Below are 19,030 nucleotides of genomic sequence, written 5' to 3'. Positions count from 1 at the left end.
CATGAAGCTCTCCAGCCACAGCGAGTCAATCCACAAGAGCATTCAAGTACTGAATGAAGAGTTCAAGAAGCTTCAAGTGGAAAACAAAGACTGGGTCAATGAACTCTTCCAATCCAAGGGACTAAAGGGTTGGATGATGTCTATCTAAAACAGGACATTTAATTTTCTTAGCTGTTGTTGTATTGTTAATTGTCTCATGTTGGTTTGGATGCTTTCAGAAAGCCTTACAAAATTCTTTCAGTTCCATCTTGGTTGTAAAACAGAAATCGGGAAGATACCCAACACAGGCTCCTCATGGACTCCTTGGAGGAGAGAACTGAAGGTCAGGATGGCACAAAAACTTCTCAGAGACTCAGTGTGGGCAAGGAACTCCTAAAAATTACCTAAAAGTATTCTTAAATCCATAAAGTACCTTAAAAACCTTAAGTATCTAAAGCCATTAATGAGCCCCACTGAGTGTCTGTACAAAGCTCTCCTGGGACTTGTTAAAGCAGATAATTGGGGCCATGATTGCACAAACATCTCACAGAGTCAGTATCAAAAGGGAAACACCAAGTACCTTAAAATAACTGAAATAAGCTGAAGTACTAATGAGCCCCACTGAGTGTTGTTACTGACAAATCCTCTCCAGGGAATAATTAAAGCAGATAATTGGAGGCCATGATTGCAGAAAGCTCTCAGAGACTCCAAGGCAAAAGCCAAACCCAAAGTCCTTTCAAAAACCTGCAGTCCCTACAGGGATCATTAAGGATTCCCCAGGGCCATTGCTGAGCAAGGCTCCCCAGGGACTCCTTCCAGCAGATCCTTGAGGCCACTGGGATTTGGGCTGGGGGGATGATGAGGGCAGGACGTGGGGCTGTCAGTGCCCAGCCTGGCTAGGGCTGTGCCAGGAGGCCCCAGGGCCTCAGCACAAGGTGTCTCCTCACAGCCCTTGGTGGCACAGACCCTGCTGTGCTCCAGGGCATCAAGACTTGGCTTCTCTTTGTCCCCACCTGTCGTCACTGCCTCCAGTTCTCTGCTCTGCCTGGGGCCTGGGGACACTTTCTCAGTCGTGTTTCTCAGTGGGACCCATTAAAAGTCCAAGAAACTTTGGAGTTGAATTCTGACTTGGAGTTCTGGAGAAGTTTCTTCAGCTCCCTCTCAGGGAATGATGTTCAGGCCTGAGCACAAAGCCCCAGAGGCTCATTAATGTCCTTGTGCTCTGTCTGTGCTGCTGAGCTGGGCTGGGCTCCTGGCACAGAGGCAGCTCCTGGTAACCAAGAAGAGCTTCAAAAGCACATTTCTCTCGATGAGCAGCTTTTCTCCAGCCCAGCAGGGCTGGGCACTGCCTGCAGCCACCTGGGCACAGCACAGAGGCACAGAGAGCTTCAATCAGTCAGAAGAAACTGGGAAAGAGCTGAGAAGTGCCTGGGGCAGAATCACTGCCAGCCCTTGGCACAGGAACCTCTGGCTGCAGGACAATGCAGATGCAGCTCCTGGAGCCATCTCCTAAAGCTGGAACATCCCAATGCCTGCAGACCCTGTGAGTACATTCTCTGATTGTCTCTTGTGCAGAGCAGCCAGGGGTGCCCAGGGCTGTCCTGCAGAGCAGGGTCCTGCAGCCCAGGGCGCTGTGCTGGGCAGGGACTCTGCTGCCTGCCAGGGACAGCTCTCAGCCAGCCCTGGCAGCTGCTCCCAGCACTGGGGGACAAGATCTGGGTGGGAGGAGACAGCTGGTCAGGCTTGGAAGTGTTCTTGTGTGGTGAGGATGCTGTCTTCTTCAGGACTGCTCCCAGCATAGCATTTAACTGCAGAATGTTTCCAAGTAGATTATACAGGGAGCACGGCAGGGGCTACATAAAAGGGAAAAATTTATTAATCTACTGCTTTGGGTTGCTGGGATGGAAAATTGCACGTAGATATTCATCTCTTGGTTCATGTATAGAAAAAATAAAAATTTTATCTCAGGTCTGAATAAAGCAGGCAGTGACAGAAATCAGCACAGGACCCCTCACAGGCAGTGTCAATGTCAAACTTTTCCAGCCTCCTCAGGGTTCCTGTGATGTTGCCATCAGAGCCTGCAGAGCCAGAGCTGCCCCTGGGCAGTGCCAGAGCTGGGAGGGGTCTGCAGGGCAGAGCTGAGCCCCCAGGGCTGGGCTGGGCTCTGGCAGCACTGGCAGGGCCCAGCCCTGGGCACAGGGAAGCAGCTCCAGGCAGCAGAGCCCTAGGCAGGCAGTGGGGGGAAAGTGCCTCGAGGCTGTGCTGGGATATTTCAAGTCCTCTCGAAACCCAGCTATTCCATGATTATTTTTCTTACAGATCCCCATGCCAAGGCAAAGCAAATGTCCAACAGCAGCTCCATCAGGCACTTCCTCCTGCTGGCATTGGCAGACACGCGGCAGCTGCAGCTCCTGCACTTCTGCCTCTTGCTGGGCATCTCCCTGGCTGCCCTCCTGGGCAACGGCCTCATCATCAGCGCCGTAGCCTGCGGCCACCACCTGCACACGCCCATGTTCTTCTTCCTGCTCAACCTGGCCCTCAGCGACCTGGGCTCCGTCTGCACCACTGTCCCCAAAGCCATGCACAATTCCCTCTGGGACACCAGGGACATCTCCTACTCAGGATGTGCTGCTCAGCTCTTTTTCTTTATGTTCTTCATCTCAGCAGACCTTTTCCTCCTGACCATCATGTGCTATGACCACTACATGTCCATCTGCAAACCCCTGCACTACGGGACCCTCCTGGGCAGCAGAGCTTGTACCCACATGGCAGCAGCTGCCTGGGCCAGTGCCTTTTTCAATGCTCTGCTGCACACAGCCAATACATTTTCCCTGCCCCTGTGCCATGGCAATGTCGTGGGCCAATTCTTCTGCGAAATCCCACAGATCCTCAAGCTCTCCTGCTCACACTCCAACTTTAAACAACTGGGGCTCATTGCTGTTAGTGCATCTTTAGGACTTGGCTGTTTTGTGTTCATTGTTTTCTCCTATGTGCAGATCTTCAGGGCTGTGCTGAGGATCCCCTCTGAGCAGGGACGGCACAAAGCCTTTTCCACCTGCCTCCCTCACCTGGCTGTGGTCTCCCTCTTCCTCAGCACTCTAATCTTTGCTCACTTGAAGCCCCCCTCCATGTCCTCCCCATCCCTGGATCTGGCCCTGTCAGTTCTGTACTCGGTGGTGCCTCCAGCCCTGAACGCCCTCATCTACAGCCTGAGGAACCAGGAGCTCAAGGCTGCAGTGTGGAGACTGATGACTGGATGCTTTCAGAAACATTAAACTGCAGGCCAGTGTTTGCAAATCATTTGTAATAAAAGTAATTTTGAATATTTCTTGTTGGTTTGGTTGTGGGATTTTTCCCCCTTTTTTAAGGTTTTTTATATTGTCCATAATAAATATCAGTGTTTGGTCCTTTTCTCATTTTGTTTCTCTCCACCTTTCCTGAGCCCACAGACTTTGTGAATGAGGGACTGTGCTTCTGGTGGCTTTAAAGGAACTAAAGGATCTCCCAGCAAAGTTTTCTGCAGAGATGCCCTTTTGTTGCCTTCTCTGGAGCTACAGCAGCAATGTCTGTGTGCAGAGCTGGGGGCAGATCAGGGCTAGCACAGCAGCTGTGCCCAGCAGCATCAGCACTTGGCGTTACCACTGCTGCTGCCGTGGCCCTGCCCCGCTGCCCTGGTGGCCCTGGTGTTGCTGCAGGGCCTGAGTGCTCTCGGGGCTGGGCACAGCCCTGGGGGTGGCAGTGCCGGGGCTGCAGCAGGGACAGGCCATGGGCACTGCTGGGGCAGCGCTGACGCCTCAGGCCAGGCCCTGGGGGCTCCAGGCTCCTTGCCCAGGCTCTCTCAAGAACACACCCAGGCCAATGCTCAGCACAGAAAAGCCCCGTGAGCAGCCCCAGGCTGGCCGTGGGCAGGCTGGGGGCAAACAGCATGGCTGGGGCTCTGCAAGGGCCCTGGGGCAGATGGGAATGAGCAGCAGAGCAGGGGCTGATCCATCCCCAGTGTGCTGCACAGCCCAGGGCAGCGTCCCAGAGCGTCCTCATGGAGCTGCCAACAACATCCCCCCTCTGCAGCCCTGGCCTCTCCCCCAGCTCACACAGGTGCCCCATCCTTGCAGGCACAGACACGGCAGCACTGGCTCAGCAGCCCCTGTTTGCATTGCACACAGCAGGGGGAGCACCCCCATGCTGTAGCTGTGGGGACATGAACCTGAGGGAACACAAATGCCATCGGCCCCTGGGGCCAGCAAGGGCTGGTGGACACCAGGGAAACCACTCAGCTTTGTCCTGGCCTCTGCAGTCAGCCAGAAAGTTTGTTCCCATCAGCTGGGAGTTTCCTGTCCCACTGCAGACGCTGTTGCTCAGAGCCAGGGCTGCCTGGCAGCCCCCCCCAAACTGCCCTCAGCATTTCCCTTGCTTCACCTTTGCTTTCTGTACTCTTTGCTTGTACAAATTTCTTCCTCTTGCCCCTCCCCGTTCCCTCCCCTGCAAACAGCACCTCCCTGTTTGCCCTTTCCTCTCTGGCCCCACTCCCCATTGCAGTTCCTGACTTGGCACCATGGGAATGTCCCTTGGGCAGCAGGATCATCCTACAAGTGCTGCAGGAATTGTCTGCAGGCTCCTGCAGTGCCTGGTGCTGCTCCCTTGCCAGAGGCACCCCAGGCCAGGGGGGCACATCTGGGCTGCTGTGTCTGGCTCTGGGGCTCCCTGTTCTGGGCAGTGAGGAGGAGCTGCAGAGGCTCTGCAGGACTGACAGGATGGGCTTTGGGGCTGGCAGGAGAAGCTGAGGGACCTGGGCTGCTGGAGCTTCTGAAGAGGAGGCCCAGGACTCCTCCTGCAACTGCTCCAACTGGGGTTCCAGAGAATCCCAGAATCAGCAAGGCCGGATAAGGCCTTGGTGATCATGCAGTCCAACCTGTGCCCTGGCACTGCCTTTTCTCCCCTGAGCTTCCTCTTCTCCAAGATAAACAACCCCAGCTCCCTCAGCCACTCCTCACAGCACTTCTGATGCAGGCCCCTCACCAGCCTTGTTCCCCTTCTCTGGACATGCTCCAGCCTCTCCATGTCCTTCCTAAATTGGGGGGTCACAACTGGACACAGCACTCAAGGTGCTGCCCAAGCAGTGCTGAGCACAGGGGAAGAATCCCTGCCCTGCTCCTGCTGGCCACACCATTCCTGATCCAGGCCAGGAGCCATTGGCCTTCTTGCACCTGGGCACACTGCTGGCTCATGTCCAGCCTGCTGTCCATCAGTGCCCCCAGGTCCCTTTCTGCCTGGCTGCTGTCCAGCCACTCTGTCCCCAGCCTGTAGTGCTGCAGGGGTTGTTGTGGCCAAAGTTCAAGATCCGGCACTTGGACTTGTTAAACCTCACCTTGTTGGATTTGGGCCATGCATCCAGCCTGTCCAGGGCCCTCTGCAGAGCCCTCCTACCCTCCAGCAGATCCACACTCACACCCAGCTTGGTGTCATCTGCAAATTTGCTGATGCTGGACTCAGTCCCCTCATGCAGAGCACCTAGTGCAGATATTTAAATCCACGCTGGCTGGCTCTGACCCCTCGGCCATCCTGTGGGTGCCCTGGGATGGCACTCAAGGTGATCTGTTCCATAATCTTGCTGGGCACCCAGGTCAGGCTGACAGGCCTGGAGTTCCCCAGCTCCTCCTTCCAGCCCTTCTTGGGGATGGGCTCACACTGGCACCTCCAGTGCTCTGGGACCTCTGTGCTGAGACAGCACTGATGGTAAATGATGGAGAGCAGCTTGGGGAGCTCATCCACAGCTCCCTCATCCCCCTGGGATGGATCCCATCTGCTCCCAGAGACACCTGTGAGCATCTGAGGGGCTCAGCAGGTCCCCAGCTTCTTCCTCTTGGATTACAGGGTGACTGTTCTGCTCCCTGTGCTCATCCACCAGCTCAGGAGAACACTTTTCTTGAGGTAAACCTGTCCTAATATTGAAAATTGAGACAAAGAAAGTGTTAAGTAGGTCAGCCTTTTCCTTACCTTTAATTACTACATTCTCCACTGCATCCAATAAAGAGTAGAGGTTCACCTTGTCCCTCTCTTTGGTTTAATTTTTTTATAAAAATATTTTGCATTTATTTACAGCAGCTGCCAGGTTAAGTTCTCATTGAGCTTCCATGTCTCAGCTTTTCTTTCTGCTTAACCCAGCAAGATCCTTAAACATTTCTTAAGTTGCCTGACCTTCTGTCCAAAGTTGATGCTCTCTCTTTTTTCCCCTGAGTTCCCATAAAAGCTCCATGGCCAGCCAGGCCAGTCATTTTCCTCAATCGCTCATCTTTTGCCACACTGGGACAGGCTGCTCCTTCCCCCTTAAGATTACTTTCTTGAAATGTGTCCATCCTTCCTGGACCCCTTTGTTTTTAACGGCTGTTTCTCTTTAAAAAAATCTGTACCTGATTTGGTACTCCCCAAATCGGCATCCTAAACAGGCCAAAGTCTGCCCTTCCTAATTCCCGTGTGGAAGTTTTCTTGCTGCCCCTCCTTCTTTCCCAGAACATTGAAAACTTAATTATTTCATGGTCACTGTGCCCCAGGCAACCTCTGAGCTCCACATCTGGCACCAGCCCTTCTCTGTTTGTGAACAGCAGCAGACAGAGCTTTCCTTGGCAGTGGGAGTGTTACCCAAAATTTGGTAAAACAGAAAACTCCTTAACCCCAATGTAGCATTAAGACACTGCATTCTTTATTCAGCTGGATGCACAGGGGAGAGCTCCTCCCAAAGCTGTGAATGGTGAGTACAGGAAAGTTTCTGTTTATATTCTGTATATTGCACATATATTCATTGATTGTCCTGGACTAAACACACATATGATATTAATTTCCCCAAAATCATTAACACATTTCCTCTCCCCGTTACCCAAGTGTTCTTCTGTCCTGGGGGTCTCTCTGATGGTCCCTGGTGGTTGTGGACTCCAATGTTCCAGTGGGCCTGGCTGAGCTGGCAGGACACTGAGGCTGGTGAACTTCCAGTTCCCCTTCTCACACAATGGGCATTGTGTGGCTTCCATAGGCCTGGGGTTGTGGAGAACAAGCTCCAGGTGTCAGCTCACCTGGTGGAGACAATTGATCATCTGGTAACATGAGGTCACAGAGTGGGCTGAGACATCACAGAGTGGGTTATGTGAGATTATCGAGAACTATGACATGATAGACTGCTACTGTGACATCACAGAGTAGGCTGTGACATCACAGGGCAGCAGTCTGACATCACAGAGCAGAATATGACATCACAGAGTTGGCTGTGATATCAGAGATCAGTTGTATGACATTAGATAATGGGCTGTGACATCCCAGAGCAGGCTGTGACATCCCAGAGGGGCTGTGTGACATCCCAGCAGGGCTGTGTCAGGTCACCGGGTTGGTCACTCTGCCCCAGCTCCCCCTCACAGTTTCTCCCAACAAGTCCAATGCTGTCCATGCCCAGCAGGGTCCCTGTCCCCTGGGATCCCCCCGGCCCACCTGGAGCCACAGCCTCCACCAAAGGATGTTCCACAGGACCCACCCCAGAGCCTGACAGGGGACAAGGGGCCAGGGCTATGTGACCACGACATCAAGGATGGGGATTATCCAGGTCACTGTGGCCTAGATTTGGTTCCCCAGGACAGGAAAGATGTCTGGCAGCTGGAGCAGGGTCTGGGAAGGGCCTCCAAGGTGGTACTGGAGCCATTGGGCCGTGAGCAGAGGCTGAAGGAGATGGGCTTGTCCAGCCCGGAGCAGGGAAGGCTGAGGGGCTCCTCATCCCAGCCTGGCAGTGCCAGCGAGGAGGGGATGGAGAACACAGAGCCAGGCTCTTCACTTGGGGGGCTGGTGGGAGACAAAAGCCAATGGGTGGAAGGGGAAAGAGGAGATGTCAGCCAGGGCATGAGGAGATGAAATGAGTCAGGCTGCTTTCACCATTTCCTCAACACCAAGAGCAGCCTGACCTCTCTTCTCCATCCATCACTGACAGCTTGGAAAATCAGGAATTGTTTGAGCTGTTTTGCACCCACTCCAGGATGAGCATCCTGATACAAGAACTTAATTGTTCTTTTGTTTGAAATTAATTTTAGTGTGGAAATCACCTGTGAATGGTGGACACATCAGATGCTGCTGGGACGTTGCACATATCTCAGGGAGGATTGTGATTGTTATGATATGGTGTCCTGTTCAACTGGGGCCTGTTTGCCATGAAGAGAAATTTTCTTTGCCTCTGAGTGACACCAATTCCACACCCCCCAAAAGACACAAACATGATGAGTTGTGTTTCCCACTCCAGTGGTATCACTTTGACCTCCCTCCATAGCCAGAGCAGAGCTCCCTTATCCCACAAAGTCCCTGGCAATGCAGGTATGAAGAAAACAGGACAGGCTGTGGGGATCAGGGGCAGGGTAGGGCCAGGGATTTGGGGTGGTTGTAAGCCCAGGGTAGGACCTGGCCATTGGCCTTGGTGAACCTCATCCAATTGTCCTGGGCCCATGGCTCCATCCTGTCCAGATCTATCTGCAGAGCTTCCTGCCCTCCAGTACAGCCACACTCCCACCCAGCTTGGGCTCACCTGGGAACTGACTGAGGGTACTCTCGATGGCCTCATCCAGATCATCAATAAAGAGATTGAACTGACCTAGCCCCAGTTCTGAGCCCTTGGGACACCCCTGGATGTGACTCCATTCCTCAGCTGCTCTGAGTGCCAGGGGTTGGATGAGGGAAATGGTGGGGAGGAGATAGAGACAAAGTGTGATTGATTGTCAGCCATGAAGGGTCTGGATTTTCATATCTGTTCAGACTGCATGAAGAGGTGCTGGGGGTCAATATCATTGGGACATTGCTGATAGCAATCTATGAACAAAATAAGAAAACAGGAAAAAACAATTCTCTCTGCATTGTTTTAAATACAGTATATTCGCATTAAATAGACTTCTGAAATCTGTCTAATTACCCAAAGAACACTTGAAAACTTAGATTATTCCCAAAGGGTTTTTCTTGTTCAGGTGTGTTTGGAACAAATATTTATTAACCTTTTACATTGAATTTCTGAATGGAAGACCTCAAGAAAAAAGAGGCCTCTGGAGAAATAAAATTCATCATCAACCTCCAAGTGGCTGAGAATCCATCGCCATCAGAGCAGCAATGAACAGAAATGGGCACAGCTTTGTGGCTGCCACAGCTTTGGCATGGGCCCTGGGCCTGGAGCAGGAGCAGCTCTTGAGGGCCCCAAGGCCACGGCTCTTGTGCTGCCCTGGGCAGATGGGATGGCAGCAGGGGCTGCAGAGCTCTCAGCACCTCAGCCCAAGGGGAGCAGGGCAGCCAGGGAGCCTCCTTTGGCCTTGGCCAAGCACCTTCCCCCATGGCTGGGGCTGAGTCCTGTGGCAGCTGCAGCTGCTGCTGTGCCCTTGCCAGGGGCTGAGGCCGTGGGGCAGTGCCCAGAGCAGCCTGGCCTGAGCAGAGCTGTGGGGCCAGAGCCGGCTGGGCTGGGCTGGGGAGAGGCCCTTGGTGCTGCCCAGAGCTCAGGGCAGCTGGCAGAGCTTGCAGGGAGCTGGGCTGGGCTCAGGGAACCTGGCCCAGAAACCATCAGTGTCCATCTCAGCCTGGCTGAGCATGCAGGGGCAGGACTCAGGCCAGGCCTTGTGGGGCAGGGCCAGCGCCTGTGCAAGGCATTGCAAACAGGCAAGTGGCCCAGAGAGGAGGCTGCTCTGTGCCCTTGGTGGCATGGATAGAGCAGGGAGGGGGCCCAGGACATTTGTCAATACCAGCCTCTGTGCCCATGCATCGGCAGCCCTGGCTGCTGAGCCCAGCTTTGGCCTGGGCTGAGTTTGGCTGTGGCCCAGCTCCATCCTCCTGCTCAGGGCTCAGGGCCTGTTCCCAGCCATGGCCAGCCCTGGCTGCCTCTCTGCTGGCCCAGAGGCCAGCAGAGCCCGGGGCAGGGCTGTCTGTGCAGCCCCACAAGTGCCACGGGCTCTGCAGGAGCTGGCAGAGGCTGCCCAGCAGGGATGCCATGGGGCACAGAGCCCCAAGGCTGCTGTGGGCACCAGAGCACAGGGGCCGTTCCCAGCCGCAATGCTCCTGGCCTGGGCTGGGCCTACACAGGGGCTGGGCCACCATGGCTGGGCCAGCACAGGGCCACAAAGGGGCCACGCAGCCGCTGCCGGGGCTGACAGCAAGGCCAGGCACACACAAGCAATTGCTGAGCATGGCCTGCGCTGGCCAGGCCTGACTGTGCCAAAGGCAGAGCTCAGCTGCCCTTGGGGGCTGCAGGAACAGTCCAGAGCCCAAAGAGCCTCCATGGCTGTGCTGGAGACCAGGGCTGCAGGAGGGAAATGCAGGGCTGCTGCGGGATGGGGAGGGCATTGAATTCCAGCACACACCTGCGCTCTCTGATGATCCCAGCACCATGCTGGGCCCTGTTTCAGACTGGAGCAGGGCCAATGTTGATGGGCCAGGAGCGCTGTGGGGCTGTCAGGGACATGCAGCCTGCAAGGTGCTCTGCTCTCCCTCAGGTGCTCTCTGAGAGATCCAGTCCCAGCTGGGCACCTCAGGGCACAAGTGGCACTGCCTGTTCATGGGCACACAGCTGATGTCTGCCTGGAAAGGGGCACAGGTTTAAATACTTGTTAGTTTCTAATATACAAACAAATCTTTATTATCTGGGTAATCTGAGTACTTTGAAGTTATAGCAAAGTTTTCCCATCAAAACCAGGAATTTCCTGGAAGCATACTGATGGCAGAAGGAGAAAAAATACTGATCTTCCCCTCTGCTTGTGGCAGCAATATTTATTCTATGATTTAATCTTTCTTTTCCATCAAGTGTTTCCAGCCCTCCTGGTTAAATGGCCATGTCTAAGGACATCTCTTCTTTTAAAGCAGGTGGATCTATGTACTTCCTGCTGCCCCCAGATTTACTCCTCTAGGTCCTCTCTGGTCATTGAAGTACCTCTCAACTGACTGATTTCATGCTTTAAGCTGCAAGAATTTGCCCAATATTTCTGTAGTTCAAATTAATGTATAATTAAACTTAATCTCATTTGTGTTTATATTTATCACAGTATTGTGTTTTCTTATGTCCTTTTTTTAGAGCTCTTCCTGTACAGAAATCCCCTGGGGATGGTGGACATGTCAGATGCTTCTGGGACATCCCAGAGAGAAGAGGGAAGAGCTGTGATGGTTCTTAAACTGTTCAAATGTTCAACTTGTGTTTGTTGGCAAGAAACCTTTCTGTGCCTCTGGATGCCACCAGTTCCTGACCACAAAGGACACAAACCTGATGAGTTGTGGTTCCCACTGCAGGGGCTGCACTTGGACCTTGGCTCTGCACAGGAGAGCTCTTCATCCCCTTTCTCTCTTTTCCTCCCTCTGGGCATGGACTTCAGTGTGTAACTCGTGTGTGCAAAGAGCAAATCTGGGCAGAATTGGGGCAGGGAGGGTTTGGTGGGACCTTGGGATCTGTGCTGGGCACAGAAGGTGTTTTCCATTGCTCTGAGACTGCCTGCTGTGGAAAATGGATTGAATATCCAGCAGAGGAATGACTTTTGTATTTGATGGAGCTGTGCCTTCCCTTGGCTTTGTTGGCTGACAAGAAATGAACATCCCTCTTTTTCTTGGGCAGCTCCTTCTCCAAGGAAAGCAGGTGGGAGTTGGAGCCAAGGAGCTGAAAGCTGCAGGTGCAGCCTGGGCTGGAGGGAGCTCAGATTTGCACAAGGCTGCTCAGAGTGCCAGGGCTTGGATGGGGGAAATGGTGGGGTGGGGGTAGGGACAGAGTCTGATTGATTGTCAGCCATGAAGGGTCTTGATTTTCATCTTTATTCAAATTGCATGAGGAGGTACTTGGATTCAATGTCAACTGGAGACTACACATATTGATTTATGAACAGGAAAAAAACTGAAGAAGGACCTAAAAAAAGTTTTCTCATTATTTTTGTAAATAGAATATATTCTGTTTGAACATACTACTGAAATCGGTCAAGTTAACCACAGATGATTTGAAAACTGAAATCAAATTATTCCCAGAGGCTTGGCTTGTTAAGTTGTTCTGAATGTGAATGAGCCCTGGGACACTGAATTCCTGCACTGAAGAGCTGAAGGCTGAACAAGCCTCAGGAGCAGGAAAATTCAGCAGCAGCCTCCAAGGTGCTGAGGATGTCAGCAGCCCCCACTGAGGCCATCCCTGCCCAGAGACTGTGGGGGAATGGGCAGACAAGGAGAGCGTCCCTGGGGCTGGGGCAGCACAACTCAGAGGCAGCAGCGGCTCCAGCTGGGAAATGGAGTGTGGAATGTGGCTGGGAAAGCCCTGCCTGGGCTGTGCCCAGCAGGAGAGACAAGCCCTGACTCCCATCCACTAAAAAACTTTCTCAATGAGAGATTTAAAGAAATTGCAATTGTTTGTTTCCTCTGACTTGGATGCAGTGCAGAAATTCTGACAAGAGATCATCAGGAGCTCAAAAGAACAAGATAGCTTTTACTAGTTATATTAGAAAATTATGGAAACTTGGCAAATGGTTTAATATGACATTTAATGAAAAAAAAAACCCACTTATCAAAGCTTTAAATTGGACCATTCACCTTCACAAACTCTAAGCCTGTGCAGTTTTAAGTTACTCAAGATTTGCAAGAGAAGAGAAATGGAAGAAATATACACAGAAAGAGAAAAACAAAAAACATATACAGAAGCACCCACCCTGCTACCAAGTCCTGGATTCCAGGAGTGTTTAGATGGAAATTCCAAGAGGAGGCAGGGTCAAGATGTGTGCTTGCCTTGTGGTCAGCCTTCAATACCCCTTGGTTTCCCTGGGCCCTTCCCCCAGGTGGGACTTGGGCTCATTTGGTCCCTCAGGAGCTGGGCTGGGGCTGCAGAGGTGGCTGTGGAGCATTGCCTGTGCTGTGCCAGGGACTGGCAGCCACTGCTGGGCTGGGAGAGAGGCTCTGGGGCGATTGGGGTTCCAGGGCACAGCAGCATTGGAGTTCCAGGGCAGGGCAAGGCTGGACCTGCCCCTTCCTCCCCTGTGCAAAAATGTTTTGAGCCAACAATCTCCTCCAGTCTCTCACAACAGGGAATGTTGGAGGTGAAATCCCAATTCTGTCCTTGGGTGCCTGGAGGAGAAGGACAGTTCTATTCCACAGGAAGGAAAACACAGGGCTCCAGTGTTTGGAAGGCAGCTGAGAGCCTCACAAGGCCAAGGCCTGGCAGACTTGCCAATAAGGGCAGATTTTGTCTGGGAGCATCTTTGAATTGAAGGAATTTTGGAGGTGGAAGGCCAGTCTTGGCCATGGGCACCTGGAGAAGCAGGACAGTTCTTTCCACAGGAAGGAAAGCATGGAGCCTTCCCCAGTATTTTGGGGACAGATGGGAAGTGACCCTCATGAAACCACTGGCAGCTAGACTTGTCCTGGCAATATTCCTATTGGAACAATCTCTGGATATAGGGAAATTTGGAGGTGAAATCCCAATTCTGGCCATGGGTGCCTGGCGGAAAAGAACAGTTCTTTTCCATTGGGAAGGAAAGCACGGAGTACCAGTGTTTCAGAAGCAGATGACAAGAGAGTCTTAATGTTCCAAGGTCAGCTGGACCAGTCAGGCGGCCCCTGGGAGGCCAAACCAGCAAGATCTGTTCCATCTTCCCTTGGTTTTGTGGGGCCCCATGGTGTCACAATGGTGCTTTGGATGAGGCCCCACAGTGCCACAATGGTGTTACATGGCTTTGCAAGGGTTCCTCAGGGGTGAAGAGATGGACGAGAATCTTGGCTTCATGATCAGAAGGCTGGATTTATTAATTCATGATATATAATACATTATGACTATACTAAAAGGAATAGAGAGAGAAGTTCAGAAGCTGCTAAGCTAAGAAAAGAATAGGAATAGCAATAAACAAGAGAGCTCTCTGTGAACCTGTCCCAGAGAGCTTGGTCCTGATTGGCCCTTAATTGTAAACATGGACCATGGGCCAATCATAGGTGCACCTGCTACATTCCACAGCAGCAGATAACAATTGTTTACATTCTTCTTCTGGGGCCTCAGCTTCCCAGAAGAGGAAAAATGCAAAGAAAGGACTTTTATGAAAAAATATCAGTGACATATTGGTGTCTTGTTTCCATGGGGTCCAGCAGTGTCACAATGTCACCTCGGCTCCTCAAGGCCCTGAAGTCTCACAATGGTCCCACTGATTCCATGAGGCCTTGCAGTGTCACAATGGTCCCACTGATTCCATGAGGCCTTGCAGTGTCACAATTCTCCCACTGATTCCATGAGGCCTTGCAGTGTCACAGTGCTCTCCATGGTTCCCCAGGCCCCACAATGTTGCGTGACTCCACTGTTCCACGAGGTCTGCAATGTCACAATGGACCTTAGGACCCCGAGGGTTTGCTGTGTCACAATGGTCTCCTTTGGCTCAACAGTGTCACAATGGACCATTGATGACATGAGGGCCTGCAATGTCACACTGGACCTTTGGTTCCAGGCAGCCCTGCAGTGTCACAAAGGCCTCTTGTTTTCACGAGGCCCCACAGTATCACAATGATCCTCTTGGTTCTCTGGTGACCTCCAGGGTCACAATGGCCTCACTGGTTCCATGAGGACTCACAGTGACACAATGCTTTGGTTATTCCATGGGGCCCCAAAGTGTCACAATGGTCTCCATGATTCCATGGTGCCCCTCGGTGTCACAATGGTCTCCTTCATTCCATGAGGCTGTGAAGTGTCCTAATGGTCTCTCCATGGTTCCTTGAGGCCCTGCAATGTCACAGTTTGGACCCTTGGCTCCGTGGAGTCTTGCAGTGTCACAATGGCCCCTAGGTTCCATGACACCTCAAAGTGTCACAATGGTCTCCACAGTTTGAGGACTCCCATCAGTGTCACAATGGACCTTTGGTTTGATGGCGCCTCTCAGTGTCACAATGATCCCTACATTCCATGGACCCACACAGTGTCAGGACAGTCCCCTTGGTTCCATGAGGCCCAGCAATGTCACAGTGGCCTCCATGATTCCTTGATGCCCCACAGTGTCACAATGGTCCCTTGGTCTCACAGGGCCCCACAGTGTCACAATGGTCCCTTGGTCTCACAGGGCCCCGCAGTGTCACCATGGTCCCTTGGTCTCACAGGGCCCCACAGTGTCACAATGGTCCCTTGGTCTCACAGGGCCCCGCAGTGTCACCATGGTCCCTTGGTCTCACAGGGCCTCACAGTGTCACAATGGTCCCTTGGTGTCACAGGGCCCCACAGTGTGACAATGATCCCTTGGTCTCACAGGGCCCCACAGTGTCACAATGTTCCCTTGGTCTCACAGGGCCCCACAGTGTCACAATGGTCCCTTGGTTCCATGGGCCCTGTGCTGCTGCATTCCCCCCTCCCCTTCTCAGGCTGCCCTGCCAGCTCAGAAATGCTCCTTGGGCCTCGGCCTTGGCCAACAGCCCCTGGGCTCAGCTCCTCTGCAGCTCATCACAAACACTGTCTGCTCCAGGCACTGCTGCTGCCCAACCAGCTCCTGCTTTCTGTAGGAGCAGCCCTTGCAACTGTTTTTGTTCCCTCAGTGGCACAACATCCCTGTTCTCACCCTGCCAAAGAAAGCTGTTGGTGCCAAGGGCAGCCAGGATGAGCCATTGCTGGGACTGCAGCCCCTCTCTTGGGGCCCTGCAAACAGCGCTCCAAAAGGAGCCCTTGGAGCTCTCCTGGGCCAGCGACTCCCTCTGAGTGGGGCCTCTCCCAGCCGGGAACTCTCCCGTTTGCTGCACTCGGGGATCCCAAACAACGACAGAGCCTGGGCTGATCCCCCCACTCCTCCAGGCTCAACCCTTTGCCTGCTGGGGAGATGCCAAAGGATCCACAGTGAGCATTCTCTGCCCTCAGGGGAATTTCTCACAGGTGCCTTGCACTGACTCTTTGTGTCTGTGTGCACACAGGAGTGCCTGTGCTGGGGAAATGTGGCAGAAATGCTGCACTCTGAGGGGCTTGAGTGCCTTGGATAGCTGAGTCAGTCAGGCCTGCAAGTGAGGTCAAGTCATGAGGTCTAAGCTAAGTCAAATGCTTCTAAGAGTTGTTCTTTTGCTACATTATGTTAAATATAACTTATAAGCTAAGTTGAATATTGTTAAGTTTTCTTCCTCTGTTAAATTTCTAACATAGGTTTTAAGTTAGGTTAAACACTGTTAACTGCTGTTCTTTTGCTAAATTGTGTAGTTGACTGTATCAGTTAAAATTAAGGTATGCGATAAGTCCTGTTAAGTGTGAGCCCTGTTAAGCTTTTAGGCCATATTCCTTTTATCCTTGCCCTCACTGTCCTTGTGTCTCACACACACAGGGACTGTTCTCGGTTCATTTCTGGTTTGATTGCCTGGATTCTGTTTGGTTTTGTTGTTGCTTTGTTTCCTTGGTGTGCCTGAAGTGTCCCCTCAGGAGCAGAGTGACTCTTGCCAAAGAACTTTGTGCTGCTTGAAATAAACAGGGCCAGGAGACTTCTTCTCCTTTTAATGCCTTTACTATAAGTGATCAGCTCAGGATTGGGCGGCTCGGCGGGGCTGCAGTCCCCGTCGTCTCTCCCAGGACGAGTCAGAGGATGAGGACGACATGCGCAGCTTTGTCCACCCGGGGCAGAGCTGGGGGTCCGCTCCTCGTGGGAGCCTTTAGGGCATCAACACCCTCCGATGTTGGATTGGTCTCAGTCTCACTTCCTCCCAGACCCGGCCCGGAGGCTCTCGAACGCAGGGTGAGGAACAACGAAGGTTTTCAGCATCTCTGCAGGCCCAGCACTCCGCTCCTCTCATCCAGACATCACTCCAATCTCTCAACTCTGAGCTGGCTCGTTGTTTTTGGGGTTTTCTCAGCGCATTCGGAGCAGGGGTCCCACACAGCATGCTGGTCCTTGGAGTATTTTGCACATCCCTCCCCTCCAAAGTCTCTTCTCCTCGCTGTTCGGGAGGTCCCCACCCTTCACTGTCTCAGAGCGGGGCCATTACCTGGCCCCAGCCAGGGCTTTCACTGATACAAAAACAACCATTAACAACAGCGACCCGTAACTACCATAACACAGGCAGAACCCCAGCAGAAACAGTGGTAACCTTTTTCTCACAGAAAAAATCAACAGAATTTTTGTTCATAACAGTCCCCCCTCTTTCTCTTTGATCGAGCTTAAATTTTAAGCTCGCATCAACTCACAATTTTTTGATTCGTGGGTTTCCTATTTAATTTTTTGAATTGACTGTAAATTTCTTGTGCACTTTGGTAATCACGGTTACTTAACTTTGTCGCTTTCCTTGGTTTCTTTAGGTTGGTCTGCACGGCAAATGCTGTTTTAGTGAAACAGATAAATAAGCACAGTAAAAAGAGCAATCCTCCAAGTACACACACAGTGAGGAAAACTACTCTTTCCCACACATCCTTTTTGAAAATCTCCAGGTTCTCCCACCAACTGGAATCAAGTGTTTTGGGTCCAAAAATGAGAAACTTGTAACAAAAAAAAAAAAAAAGGGAGGGGGAATTTGTGTCCAAAAAAGGGAAATTTGGGACTAAAAAGGGAAATTTGGGTTCAAAAATGGAGAATTTTGGGCCAAGAATAGAGAATTTGGGCTGAAAATGGGAGAATTGGGTCCAAAAAAGGGAAATTTGTACCAAAAAAGGAGAATTTAGGTCTAAAGGGGAATTTGGGTGCTCAGGTGGGAAGATTGGGCTCCACAAGGGAAATTTGGGCTGAAAAAGGGGAAAATTTGGGCTCAAAAATGAGAAATTGGGTCTAAAAGGGGAATTTGGGTGCTCAGGTGAGAAGTCTGGATCTAAAAAAGGGGAATTTTAGTCTAAAAAAGGGAAAAATTGGACCAAAGAAGGAGAATTTGGGGCCAAAAAGGGAAATTGGGGACTGAAAAAGGAGAATTTGTGTCAAGGAAGGGAAAAAATGGGAATTTGGGTGCTCAGGTGGGAAGTTTGGGGTCAAAAATGGGAATTTGGGGGATTTTGGGTGTCCCACGGGGGGAATTTGGGGGATTTTAGAGAATTTGGGGGATTTGGGGTATCCTGAGGGGGGATTTGGGGGAGTTTGAGGCATTTTGGGGAAGTTTGGGTTTCCTGAGAGGGGAATTTTGGGGGAATTTGGGGGAAATTCATGGGAATTTGGGTGTCCTGAGGAGGAAATTTGGAGGATTTTGGGGGGGATTTGGGGTGTCCTGAGGGATAATTCAGGGGATTTGGGGGAATTTGAGGGACTTTGGGAGGGTTTTGGGGGAATTTGAGGGACTTTGGGTGTCGTGAGGGGGATTTTGGGGGAGTTTGGATGTCTTGAGGGGGGAATTTGGGGAAGAATTTGGGGCATTTTGGGAGAACTTGGGGGATTTGGGGCATCCTGAGGGGGAATTTTGGGGGGAATTTGAGGGAATTTGGGTGTCCTAAGGGGTTTTTTAGTGGGATTCAGGTTGTCCTGATGGGGGAATTTGGGAAATTTTGGGGAAATTGGGGGAATTTTAGGGAAATTTGGTGGAGTTTATTTATGGGAATTTGGGGGATTTTGGGGGGAATTTGGGTGTCCTGAGGGGGAAATTTGGGGCATTTTGGGGGAGTTTGGGTGATCTGAGGGAGAATTTGGGCGATTTTGGATGTTCTGAGGGGGAGTTTAGGGGGAATTTGGGGACTTTGGGGATTTTGAGGGATTTTAGGTGTCCTGAGGGGGGGATTTGGGAGAATTTGGGGGTTCTGAGAGGGAATTTTGGGGGATTTGAGAGGAATTTGGGGGATTTTTGTTGTCCTGCTGGGGGAATTTTGGTTATTTTGGGGAATTTGGGGGATTTTGGGTTTCCTGAGGGGGAATTTTGGGGGAATTTGGGTGTCCTGAGGGGGGAATTTGGGGGAATTTTGAGGGATTTGGGGGATCTGGGGAGAAATTTCGAGGATTTTGAGGGAATTTGTGGAAGTTTGCGAGGAATTTGGGGGATTTGGGGTGTTCTGAGGGCGAATTTGGGGATTTTGGGGGAAATTGAGACATTTTGGGTGTCCTGAGCGTGGATTTTTGAGGCAATTTGGGGGAAATCTGGGGAATTTTTGGTTTCCTGAGGGGGGAATTTGGGGTGTCCTGAGGAGGAAATGGAGGGA

General features: G+C 51.8%; 1 protein-coding gene across 1 annotated transcript; it reads left to right on the top strand.

Annotated features, from left to right (window-relative positions):
- The first annotated feature begins 2,321 nt into the window (after positions 1–2,321).
- LOC131571876 (olfactory receptor 14C36-like) lies at positions 2,322–3,254 on the top strand. Its single transcript, XM_058824630.1, has one exon. It carries the CDS (start codon positions 2,322–2,324, stop codon positions 3,252–3,254), a length of 933 nt encoding a protein of 310 aa, XP_058680613.1.
- Positions 3,255–19,030: the final 15,776 nt, after the last annotated feature.

The sequence above is a fragment of the Ammospiza caudacuta genome, unplaced genomic scaffold (genome assembly GCF_027887145.1).
Source record: "Ammospiza caudacuta isolate bAmmCau1 unplaced genomic scaffold, bAmmCau1.pri scaffold_39, whole genome shotgun sequence".
Taxonomy (NCBI): Eukaryota; Metazoa; Chordata; class Aves; order Passeriformes; family Passerellidae; genus Ammospiza; species Ammospiza caudacuta.
This window is presented reverse-complemented; position numbering and strand designations above follow the sequence as displayed.

Excerpts from the sequence above, each read along its gene's own strand:
- LOC131571876 (XM_058824630.1), top strand. The coding sequence starts at position 2,322 with ATGTCCAACAGCAGCTCCATCAGGCACTTCCTCCTGCTGGCATTGGCA.